This window comes from Neomonachus schauinslandi, chromosome 15, assembly GCF_002201575.2.
Source record: "Neomonachus schauinslandi chromosome 15, ASM220157v2, whole genome shotgun sequence".
NCBI lineage: Eukaryota > Metazoa > Chordata > Mammalia > Carnivora > Phocidae > Neomonachus > Neomonachus schauinslandi.
Window position 1 is genome coordinate 52,475,891 of NC_058417.1, and position 12,502 is coordinate 52,488,392.

Consider the following 12,502-nt stretch of genomic DNA (forward strand, 5'->3'; position numbering starts at 1 on the left):
TTTACACCCTTCTTGGCTGCTTCTGACCTGTCTCCAGTGGCTTCCCCAGGGGGACCAGGGTCCCTTCAAGCCAAGTAGCTCACCAAGGTCCCAGCTCCCGGGGGCGGGGGGTGGCCCCATTTTGGGGCTCTTTCCTCTCACACGTGTCTCCTGCCTTGGCCTGTCTCTGCTCCCACGCCTGTTTACCCGGACCCGTCTGCTGTCCACCCGGTGGGCAGAGGGTCTAAGATCTGGGTCGAAGATTGCGCCAGAGTGGGGTCCTACGTCACAGCAAGAGCACCTCAGAGTCTCCACATGTCACCAACCAAAATGCCTCTTTCTTCTCCTCCGCTCCCTCCTGCATCCCTCCCTCCTCCGTTTTTCCATATCGACCCCCCCTCCCCCCGCCACTCGGCCCAATTCAGTTCAAGGTAGCTCAGCCCTGCACTAGCTCTGCAGGTGGTCTCCCCAAGGCCGTGGCTTGGCATCCATACTTGCCCAGCTATCCCTAAAGCTGCCCTCCCCTTTTGCCTCTGTGGGGCCACAGCAGAGGGAGTACCTGACGGTCACTCGGGGGTCGTGGGTCACTCCGCACACCATGGAGGCCTGGGTACCCTTGATGACACTCTGGTCCTGGGGAGGCTTGGTGATGCGGGTCCGGGCTGAAAGGCAACAGGGAAACAGGGTGGTGAGAAGGGGAGTAGATGCAGAGGAATAGGTGAGATGCAGGTGTGTGCAAAAGGCATCTTCAGGTGACCCGGGCCCGTGTGGCTGAATTCTATGGGCAGGGGAAGGCAGACCCAGCACGTGGATGGCTCTACCACGGTGGGTGACCCAGAATGCTAACAAGAACAACGTGCCTCTGTGGTACTCGCATTCTTGGAAGCCACGTTCAGAGTGGGGACTCATTTAATCTTCCCCCAGAAACCCTTGGGAGGGATGAAGAAATGGAAATCAGAGGATGACCAGCACAAGAGTGGTCCAGCCAGGGTAAAAATTGGATCGTCTGATTCCCCGTCTGCTGCGTCGCATGCCAGCCCACCGGTGCTCAGCCTCCACAGGGGGCCCATGGGCGTGTCTATCTTGGGTGCGGAGCCCAAGTGGTGCAATCTAACGATGCCAGGGGCTTGAGGAGTTTCCTGAAAGCTGGGCTCAGCACCCTAGTGTCCAGGGTCAAGTCTGGCTGGTAGCCTGTCTGGGTAAATTACACTTGCAGTGGAACACAGCCGTGCCCGTCGGCTGACGTACTATCCACTGCTGCTTTTTTGATGAAAGAGACAAGTCAGTCGAGGAGTTGGGACCGAGGCCATCTAGCCCTCAAAGCCAAAAATAGTTACTATCTGGGCCTCCACGTGGCACCGTCTACAGAACCCTAGCCTTCCCGTGGCCCCGCTCCTCTGGATTCATTTGGCCCTGTCCTTCTTACAAGAGGCGCCCTGGTGAGACAGCCGTGCCGATGAGGAGGCGCTGGTGGTGAGAGCCCATGCTCAGCACACACGCACGCACGGACGTGTGAAGTGTTCCCACTCTGCACACTCACCCCACACGACCAGGTCAGCCGAGGCTTCGTCGACCCCCCGAGAGTTGGTGGCCAAGCAGGTGTAGGTCCCGGCATCGGAGATGTGCGTGGGGCTGACGAGCAGGCTGCCGGACTCCAGCAGTGTGAATCGAGGCAGCTGGACAGAGCCACTGGCCAGGACGCGCTCCCCTGGAGGCGACACGGGGTGTGCTCGGGGTGGGCTCAGGCCGCGGCACGCAGCCCCCGGCTCTCTGAGACCTCGCATCTCCCGTCCCCGGGCGGCTCTGGGCCGGCGCTCTCAGGTGGGCCCCCAGCTTTAGAAATGCCGGGAGGGCCAGGCCGGGGTCGGGGCTGAGGCCCAGCTAGGTTTCTGACATGGAGATGGGCACAAGGGCACTCGGTCACAGAGCCCGGGTCTCCTGGCGTCTCTCCCCGCACCGTGCCGTCTGCCCTTCACCCGAGAAGGCCAGGGACTGTCTCCTGATGCAGCCAGGCACAGCTCTTGAAGACAGCTGGTCCCGGGCCGGGGGGGCAGGGGGGGCAGACAGCTCTGACAAGGTGGTGACGGGCATCCTGCCGCAGGATGCTTCTGGAGAGTCACCTTCAGGAGAGCAGAAGAAAGTGATGGGAGCGGGGGTGGGAGGGACGGGGGCGGGGGCAGCATTCCCTTGCGGTAGGACCTGGGGAGGCCTGGTGCCTGGGGCTGGGGTGCGGGGATGTGCCCCGTGGAGGAGCCCCAGAGTGCAGGTTTTGGTCACTGTATCTATTTTATTCTATTTCTTTTTTTTTAAGGTTTTGTTTATTTGGGGGGGTGGGACACAGAGGGAGAGGGAGAAGCAGGCTCCCCGCTGAGCACACAGCTGGACTCAGGGCTGGATCCCAGGACCCTAAGATCATGACCTGAGCCGAAGGCAGATGCTTAATCGACTGAGCCACCCAGGTGCCCCGATAGCTATTTTAAAGAAACTCCCCCTTGTCTGTACAGAGGGGCGTTTCCATGTGCAAGCCTGTGGGTGTGTCCATCCGCACACACGGCCAGGAATACCAAACTAGTGAGTGTGGCAGGTGACGGTGCCTGTGTCCATATGTGTGCTGGCTGTGCTTACACTCATTCCGCAAACACTCACCGAGCCACGGCCATGTGCCAGACCCTGTCCTAGGCCCAGGGAGACAGCCGCGGACAAAGCTGAAACCCCTGACTTTGGGGGGCGGGGGGGTCAGGCAGTAGGTGGCATGATAGGCAGGTAATCTTGTGTATTAGGAGGTGGAGAAGTAAAGCGGCGGGGGCTGGGGGACGGGTCATGGGGAGGCCTGTGTACACGGGGAGAGCGGGGAAGGCGAGTTTTGGAAACAGGAGTGGAGAGGGCACATGGGGCAGGACTGCTTCAGCTCTGCTGGTGCAGAGCCCTCTGGAGCCCTGTGTCGCCGGGGAGGACGGACGCCAACCCCCCCACCCCGCCGCCTGCAGTCGCGGCCACCACCACAATATGATCAAGCAGCTGTCATTCATCAGGCTTCCCTGCTGCCTGGGCACGGTGCAGGCTCCTCACGCGCATGCTCCTGTTTCGTCCTCATGTCAGCCCAGGGTATGTGTACAACAGTCCTCGGTTTACAGATGGGGACCCTAAGGCTTGGAGTGAGTAAATAATTCACCCGAGGTCCACAGGTGTCAGAAGATGCAGAGCTGGGCCTTGAGCCCAGCAGGGTGGCATGCGGTGCATCCTGTGGTGTGAGAGATGGATGCCCTCCTGGAGTGTGCAGTGCACGACCTTCACAACCGTACACAGGGAACCCGACCTGGCTGGCTCCAGAACGGAGCTCTGAGGACTGCCCTAGATGGTCACAGGGTCACACCCTCCAAAGGAGATCAGTCCCCTCTACCTTTCTGCCAAGTGATGGCCGGCCGGGGCGCCCCCGAAGTCTCACAAGCCAGGACCACTGACATGCCATCGATCACTGTGCTGTCCAAGGGGCCCCTGGTGATGTTGGGGGCGATGCCTGCAAAAGGAGACAGTGGAGCCTCTTAGCTACACCCTGGAGGAGCCCCCACAGCCAGAGGGCCAGGTCCTTGTCCTGCCCCTGCTACCCTGGCTGCTGTGGGTCCCACCGCAAACAAGGTCGCAGGTGTCCTGATGGGGCCCCTGAGGGCTCCCTGTACCCCCTGCCCTGTGGGAGGACCCAGGCTACACTACTCCCCCAGCCTTGGTTCTTAGGCCTCTGTTTGGGGGAAACCGAGGACCCTGAGGGCAGCTCCCACCCTCCATGACAAGGTAAATGGGATCTGTCCTTCACCAAACATGATGTCGAGGCGTCGAGGCTCCAGTTTCTTAAGAGAAAAAGTGGTTATGGCCAATAGAAGAACATGACCCACTCTGCACAAGCCTTGGCCCTAGAGAGTCCACAGTCTGGCTGAGCTGTGGTTCTTCAAGGCTAAGTGCAGCCTTCTTGCTCTGGGCTTGCCTTCCCTAGTCCAGCCCTCAGGGAACCGTCTGGTCAGACGTGCATGGGGGCGGAGCTTAGGGAGGGACGAGCACCAGCTTCCCCGGCACTCATCAGAAGCAAGAAGCAAGATGGCAGCCCTTCTGCCCTGACTCTCGCCCTCTGCTCCGTGGCTGCCCTGTTTGGGGGCCTCTGTGGGTCTGGGTGATGAGCCTGGAGGGGCTCAAGGAGGCCCATGACCATACGTCCTGCCTTTGGTGGCTGAGACAGGGAGCCCAGCATCGCTCTGCACGCACCCAGAGCCCGGCTGTCTACGGTGTGACCACTCACGGAGCATTTCGAGCTCATGCAACTCCATTAAGAGGGCAGGAGAACTATTATAACCACCAAAAGAGACTCCAAGAGGGCAAAAAGTCCGAAGTGGGGACTGAGATTCAAGTTCTGGCTCCCTTTGGGAATTAAGTCTCTCTGCTGGGACGCTGGGACGGGGCGGCTTCAGCCCTGCCCGGGAAGCCAGGGACAGCTTGGATGACAGAGCGGGGCCTGGGGTTTCACAGCTGCTTCTCTCAAAGAGCCAGCAAAGTCGTCCTTGGCTCAGGGTTCCGGAGCACCAGACTCGGGCTGTGAAAGCCGGGGACAGCCACCCCGGCTGCCCAGGGATGGTCTTCTGGCATATCCTCTCCCTGCAAAATGCAGCATCTTTTCTCAAGAGACTGCTGGCTTGGAGGAAAGCGGCGTCCTGGGCGGGAGGGACACAGGGGCAGGGCAGGGCCAGCTTACTGGTGACGGCCAGGTAGGTGGAGGTCTGCACCTCGCCGGCCCCGTTGCGGGCAAAGCACTGGAACATGCCGGTGTCGTCGGGGAGCAGCCCGCTGATCTGCAGGCCCCCGTCACCACGCTGCCGGAAGCGGCTCAGCCTCTCCACCTCCACCACGGCCGCGTCCTTGTACCAGCTGATGGAGGGCGGAGGTATGCCTGGGGGGACAGACGTGGGCCCACAGTTAGCCCACCTCCTGCCTCCCTCCATCCCGCCTCTGAGCCTGGAAGTTGGCAAGGGGTGTGTGTGGGGGGGTCCCAGTGTGTCTTGGTTTCTAGAACCTTCTCAGAGGTGCCGCTTAATGGTCTTGGAAGAGGTGAAAGATGTTCTCAGCATGGCATTTTTTAAGTTCTTTATAACAGCAGGGGTTCCAAGAAAATTTAGCTTGATTAGTTTAGCTTGGAAATGCTGGACAGGACACATTAATTTTTTTTTTAACTGCCATTTACTTTAGCAGAACTTGTGGTATGTTCTGGGAACCTCCAACCGGGGGTTCGTTTCCCAAACTCACATGACCACAGAGTCCCATGTCAAAGAGCATGAGGAAGGGGGTAGTGTTCCTCAGGCGGCCCTTGGGAGCCCCCTCCTACCTGGTCTGCAGAGGGAGGTGAACGGGGGCTCCCTGTCTCTCAGCCTTGCCCAAGTCATGCACCGGCATGGTCTTCCTGCAGGTACCCCCAACCTCCCCCTGCCCCGGGGCTCCGCTCAAAGGCGACTTCCCCAGAGGAGCTCCCGCTCTCCATTCAAAAGAGCACCCCGTCGCTCCAAGCCCCCTAAGCCTGCTCGCTTCTCCTTTCTCCTTCCCAGCCCTTCTCCACGCTGACATTCTAGGACACTGTATTTCACTATTCCACGGGGCACACTCTTCCACGTAACACCTCTGTGATCAGGACATGTCTTACTATCGAAAGCATAATTTCATTGACAGTCTTTTTTCTTTCTTAGTGGCACATAAAATCATGGGGCATCTCACAACCCATTTTTTTTTTTTTTTAAGATTTTATCTATTTATTTGAGACAGAGAGAATGAGAGAGACAGAGAGCACACGAGAGGGGGGAGGGTCAGAGGGAGAAGCAGGCTCCCTGCCAAGCAGGGAGCCCGATGCGGGACTCGATCCCGGGACTCCAGGATCATGACTGAGCCGAAGGCAGTCGCCTAACCAACTGAGCCACCCAGGCACCCCCACAACCCATTTTCGATGAAATGAAATAAGGTATCTTTGTTTATTGGTTCGTCTGCCTTCCTCTTAAGAATGTAAGTTTTGGGGTTGCCTGGGTGGCTCAGTCGTTAAGCAGCTGCCTTTGGCTCAGGTCATGATCCCAGGGTCCTGGGATCGAGCCCTGTATCGGACTCCCTGCTCAGTGGAGAGCCTGCTTCTCCCTCTCCCTCTGCTGCTCCCCCTGCTTGTGCTCACTCTCTCTGTCAAATAAAATAAAATGTTTTTTTAAAAAAAGAATGTAAGTTTTGTAACAGCAAGGATTTGGCTGTTTGGTTCAGTCTACACCTCCCTAGCCCGAGAGGAGTATCCGCACATTGGTAAAGCCTCCAAAAAACGTTTGTTGGGTGAATGAATGGAGCTTTCCCTTCCCTTTGTGTGGTCTCAGAAGGGGAGTCCTTACTCACGCCCTCCACGGACACTCTCCTCCTGCCTGAGCTACATTCTGCCCCTTTGCTCACAATCAGACCACGGGCCATGGTGCATGCTCTCTACCTCCCATGCGATCACCCCAGACTTCCCCTGGTTTCAGGCTGTCCTGTAGCTCAGCTGGGCCAGAAAGAGGGAGGCTGGGGGTGGGGAAAGAGGAAATTCTTCAGGAATTCTGACAAAGGGGGGTTAAGTAGAGAGAGTAGGGGAGGAAATGGAGCAAAATGACCCAGAAACCAGGCGGAGCTCATGAGACCCATCTCAGGCGAGATGTACCCAAGTTCTAGCAGTTCTGACATTACGGTAATTTGGCATTGTCTACAACTCCCAAATTATGGGCAATTTCAGTCTGTCACCTATCCTGAAATTATGGTAATTTGGATTCATTTGTAACCCTCGAGTTATGGTAACGTGGGTTGATTTCCAGTCCTGAGATTATGGTAATTTGGCCTGTTTGTTTCCTGGGGTTTCTGCTCACTGCCAGACTGGCTCCCTGCTCAGTGATGCTCCCTGGAGAAGGAAGTGGAATTTAGAAAAGTTTGTGACAGGGACAGGAAGGGCTAGAGGTCTGGGGTGGGGGGTCCTTGTTCCCCTTTGACCCCGCCACTGTGTTACCTTTGGCCCGACAGGGAATGTCCACCACTTTCTCCATCTCTGCTGTGATGTGTCTCTCTGGCTCCTTGACAAACTGAGGCGGTTCTGCAGGAGGAAGGACCAGGGGAGGGGCTCAGTGCCATGCTCCTCTTGATACAACCACTGCTCGGGTCACCCTTAAGAAGGCCCCAGCCCATCAAACTCAATACCCAAAGAACAAGTAATCCAATCAAGAAATGGGCAGAAGACATGAACAGACGACATCCAAATGGCCAACAGACACATGAAAAAGTGCTCAACATCACTCGGCATCAGGGAAATCCAAATTAAAACCACAATGGGATACCACCTCACACCAGTCAGAATGGCTAAAATTAACAAGCCAGGAAACGACAGATGTTAGTGAGGATGCGGAGAAAGGGGAACCCTCCTACACTGTTGGTGGAAATGCAAGCTGGTGCAGCCACTCTGGAAAAAAGTGTGGAGGTTCCTCAAAAAGTTGAAAATAGAGCTACCCTACAACCAAGCAATTGTACTACTAGGTATTTACCCAAAGTTACAAATGCAGTGATCCGAAGGGGCATGTGCACCCCGATGTTTATAACAGCAATGTCCACAACAGCCAAACTATGGAAAGAGCCAAGATGTCCATCGACAGATGAATGGATAAAGAAGATGTGGTATATATATATATATATGTATATATATATATATACAATGGAATATTATGCAGCCATCAAAAGGAAGGAAATCTTGCCATTTGCAATGATGTGGATGGAACTGGAGGGTGTTATGCTAAGCAAAATAAGTCAATCAGAGAAAGACAAGTATCATACGATCTCAATGATATGAGGAATTTGAGAAACAAGACAGAGGATCATAGGGGAAGGGAGGAAAACATGAAACAAGATGAAACCAGAGAGAGAGACAAACCATAATGGACTCTTAATCTCAGGAAACAAACTGAGGGTTGCTGGAGTGGGGGGTGGGATGGGAGGGATGGGGTGACTGGGTGATAGACACTGGGGAGGGTATGTGCTATGGTGAGCGCTGTGAATTGTGCAAGACTGTTGAATCACAGATCTATACCTCTGAAACAAATAATGCAATATATGTTAAGAAAAAAAAAAGAAGAAGATAGCAGGAAGAGAAAAATGAAGGGGGGGAATCGGAGGGGGAGACGAACCATGAGAGACGATAGACTCTGAGAAACAAACTGAGGGTTCTAGAGGGGAGGGGGTGGGGGGATGGGTTAGCCTGGTGATGGGGATTAAAGAGGGCACGTGTTGCATGGAGCACTGGGTGTTATATGCAATGAATCATGGAACCCTACATCAAAAACTAATGATGTAATGTATGGTGACTAACATAACATAATAAAATAAAATTAAAAATAAATAAAAAATTAATTAAAAAAAAAAGAAGACGACCCCAGCCCTACGGCCCCTTCCCCCTGGGTGGGGACCCCCAGCAGCCCTGCCCCATCTCACCCAGCACAGACAAGTAGGCTCCTCGGACGACGGAGGGGACGCTACTGCTGCGCAGGACAGCCTCACATTCATAGTAGCCGGCGTCGCTGCCCGTGGGGCTGGGGACGGTCAGCCGCCGGTTGTAGTCGCTGAGGCCGCCCGACAGCGGCACCCCATCTTTCTTCCAAATGATGTGCAGCTTGATCAGGGGCCTGGAGGGTGAGAGCGAAGCAGGCTCTCAGCCACAGGGGCCCAGGACAGGGGTGGCTGGGAGCACAGGCCAGGGCCTCAGCCCCCGCCCCTTCGAGGTGCAGCACTCCGGACCTCGGTTTCCTCATCTACAAAATGGGACAGCTGTGCCCCCGGGGGCTTGTGCTGTGGCCGGATGCTCTAATGCAGGGGAGGCACCTGGAGGCCAGGCCGGCACTAACTTGGTGCGCGGGGCCCCCGAGGACAGGAGCTGCCGGAGCCGTGCGTCTCGCTCTTCTGCCGCCTGGCGCGGCGTCCCGTCCGAACGGGAGCCAGCGGGCAGCACAGCGTTTCAGGTGCGGCGACATGACAAGGAGGAGCGTGAGACGAACACCCAAGGTCTGAAGAGGGAAAGGCAGGCAGACGGACATACCTGCCCCCCAACTTAGAGGGTGAGTTGCCACCCCCATCACCGACCCCGGCCCCTCAAGACCCCGAGACTGGGTTTGGCCTGCTCTCCTGTTCATCTTAGTTTTATATTTTTAAAAGATTTATTTATTTGAGAGAGAGAGAGCATTCATGTGTGAGCACGAGCAAGGGGTGGGGGGCGGGAAGAGGGAGAGGGAGAATCTCCAGCAGACTCTGCACTGAGTGTGGAGCCCAATGCAGGCGTCGATCTCACGACCCTGAGATCACAACCTGAGCCGAAACCGAGAGCTGGAGGCTTAACTGGACGCTTATCCGACTGAGCCACCCAGGCGCCCCATGGCCTGCTCTCCTGTTTAGCGCTGGGCGCATCCTCAAGCGGTCTGGGCTAGCTGCACAAGGTGTGCAGAGGGGTCCCGTGGAAAAGGGTCCCGTGGTCGAGTGTGTGTGGGCCACACTGGCTCGAGGGCCATTAGGCAGGTTCTGGGCTGCAGGTCTTCTCCGCGCCCTTAGCGAGCTCCACACCAAGGCCTTTCCCACCCTCACGGGGAACCTGTGTCTCCAGGGGTGCATGCATAGGAATGCTGCTACAGGGCTGCTCTCTGGGACTCTTCAGCAGGAGGTGACCTCGGGGCCCTTGGTCTGACTCCCCACCCATCACATGCAAGCTCCTTTCTTGAGTACTTACAAGGTGGGTTCAGCACTCCACCTACACGCCTTACCGGGGAGGTGCGTGCTCGAATCATTCCCATTTTACAGCCGAGGAGACTGAGGCCCAGAGCATGGCAATGGGCCTGGGGGGGGGGGGGGACCTATTCTATTGCTATCCTGCTGTTGGCCCGCTGGGTGACCTTGGGCAGGTTGCTTGCCCTCTCTGGGCTTCGGGGTAGTTGTGAGAGGAACAGAAATCATGCGGGAAGTACAGTACAGCGCCCACATGTGATGAGGCTCGGTAATTACCGAACTGTTTCCTGCGTAAGGGAAGTGAGGGTCGTGCGTGGCCAGGAAGGGGCTGCAGGTGGGTCTGACCCCAGGTCTTCCCTCCTGCCAAGGCCCCCACACGAGCCCTCTCCCAACCCTGCGTCCCTGTCATGACTGCCTGCACACAAGGACCAAAACTGCCCCTTCCAGATTGCCCTCAGGGCCATAACTGAGGCGTCGATACCCCGAGCTGAGATCTGCTGCCCCGTAACTTCCCCTGCCCCCCCAGGCCCGGTCTCTCCCGTCAGGCCACGGAGAACGAGCCAGCCCGTCCATGGGTCACCCCTCCTCCAGGGTAAACGCCCCATCTCCTTTCCTGGGTCCTCACGTGACACTTGCAGACCTCCCTGAACTCGGGCTGGTCCCCTTGGAGCCTACAGGTCAGGAGCGCTGGCTGGAGTTAAAGGTGCAGGGGAGCGGGGGGTGGGGGGGACGTGCTACCCACCTGGCATTGGCCACACACTCCATGGTCACCTCCGAGGTCCCGGCCACCACGCTGGTGTTCTTGGGAGGAATGATGATGGTTGGGGCGATGGGGTCTGCAGGCCCCCCGACATCTGGGGAGAGGTCAGGGGATAGCTGGAGACAGAGGGCGGAAATCCTGTCTCCACTCAGGAGACCTTGGTCCTCATGGAGTGGGGCAGGTGACCACGGGGCACCAACCCAAGCAGCATGACCCCAGGGTCCCTCTCACCTCTCCTCCTCCCTCTGGTCATGGGCATCTGCAGTGTCCAGCGAGCGCCCACTGGAGACCTCCAGAGCCCTCCCCACCTTCCTGTCACATAACATACCCTCCCCCTTAGTCCCTTGTCCTGTCCGTGCCTTCAAAATCCTTCCCTCCATCCACATTTATCTTATTAGCTTACTTCTTCACTGGCCCCCTCTTCCACCTGAATGCAAACTCCCTGTACTGGGTTGAATAGTAATCCCCCCAAATTCATGTCCACGGCAGCTGTGGATGTGACTTTCTTTGGAAATAGGGTCTTTGCAGGTGTGATCAAGTCAAGATGAGGTCCTTCTGTATCCGGGTGGGCCCTAAGGCCGATACGACATGTCCTTACAAGAGGAGTGAAATGGAGACACAGACACATGGACATACAGGGGAGGCCAGGTGAGCACGGAGGCAGAGACCTGGAGTGATGCATCTCCAAGGCAAGGAGGAATGCAAAGGATTGCCATCCACCACTAGAAGCTGAGAGGCAAGAAAGGATCATTCCCTAGAGCCTTCAGGGAGCACACAGGCCTCCCGACACCTCGATTTCAGACGTCTGGCCTCTAAAACTGTTAGTACATTTCTGTTGTCACAAGCCCCCCAGTTTGTAGAATTTTGTTACAGCAGCCCAAGGAAGATAATACATTCCCCGGGGCAGGAACCTCACGAATCCTTGCCTTGGGCTGAATTAGGTCTCCTCCAAATTCGTATGTTGAAGCCCTAACCTCCATGTGACTATTTGGAGTTGGGGTCTTTTGTCGGTCATCGGCTTAAGTGAGGTCATAAGGGTGGGGCCTTAATCCAACAGGGCCAGTGCTCTGATCAGAAGAGAAAGACACACCACAACTCTGTCTCTGCCTACGCGAGGACACAGCAAGAAGGCAGCTGTCTGCGAGGCAGGAAGAGAGGCCTCAGCATAACCCAACCATGCTGGTCCCTTGACCTTGGACTCCCCGAACTGAGAGAGGTCACCACTGTGTTGAAGCCCCTGGTCGGGTAGCCTGTTACGGCAGCCCGCGCTGAGACAGCCTTGCTCACGCCTCCTTCTCCAGCACCAGGGAGACTTCTGGCACATAGCAGGGGCTCACGTATATTTGTTCGGTGAAGGCACGAATGGCCCAGGGCTAGCCCTGCACCAGTTCAGGATCGGTGATTGAAATGCAAGAGAACATATCACGAGTGGGCTTTGTCAACACAATCCCCCGAACTCCTCTAACAGAGGCAGTAGCTTCGCCTTTTGTATTTTTTTGAGTTCTTTAAGAAGTGGCCAGGCTCTTGGTGGGTCAGCACAGGCCCGATATTGGCAGAAACTCCAATATTCTCCATGCACCTGCTCCAGGGCTCCTGGAAGTAGAGCCACAGAGGGCTTTTTCTCTCACGAAAAATCCATCCAGTTGGCTCCTTCCCAGGAGGTTCTGGAGGCAGCCGACTATAATGACCTGCACGGCCCTGGGGCGGGGGGGGGGGGGGCGCGGTGGGGAACAGTGACAGGACATCCTTTATGGGGAGAGCATGTTACGGCCCCACTGCCGCTCTGGGCCACCCCGTTCAGCCCTGGGCAGGTTTTCTTGCCTGGACTTCAGGCTTTGCTAGAAAAGTGAAAAAAATTTAAAAAATAAAGTAAAATGAAGAAGGAAGAAAGGAAGCATATAAAGCAAAATAGTTGCAACAATATAAAAGCCTCATGTAGGTGCCATAAAGAGCGATCGGATTGAAAGCTGCTGATATAGC

At 56.4% G+C, this 12,502-nt stretch overlaps 1 protein-coding gene across 1 annotated transcript in view; it reads right to left on the reverse strand.

Moving 5' to 3' along the window:
- SDK2 (sidekick cell adhesion molecule 2) overlaps positions 1–12,502 on the reverse strand; it is a 133,715-nt gene that overhangs the window by 70,783 nt on the left and 50,430 nt on the right. The window contains exons 6-12 of the mRNA XM_021678380.2: positions 10,505–10,616; positions 8,485–8,675; positions 7,016–7,099; positions 4,718–4,912; positions 3,380–3,496; positions 1,520–1,687; positions 539–641 (exon numbers count right to left, since the gene is read on the reverse strand). Of these exons, the coding sequence (XP_021534055.1) occupies positions 539–641; positions 1,520–1,687; positions 3,380–3,496; positions 4,718–4,912; positions 7,016–7,099; positions 8,485–8,675; positions 10,505–10,616 (970 nt within the window). The remainder of the gene's footprint in view (positions 1–538; positions 642–1,519; positions 1,688–3,379; positions 3,497–4,717; positions 4,913–7,015; positions 7,100–8,484; positions 8,676–10,504; positions 10,617–12,502) is intronic.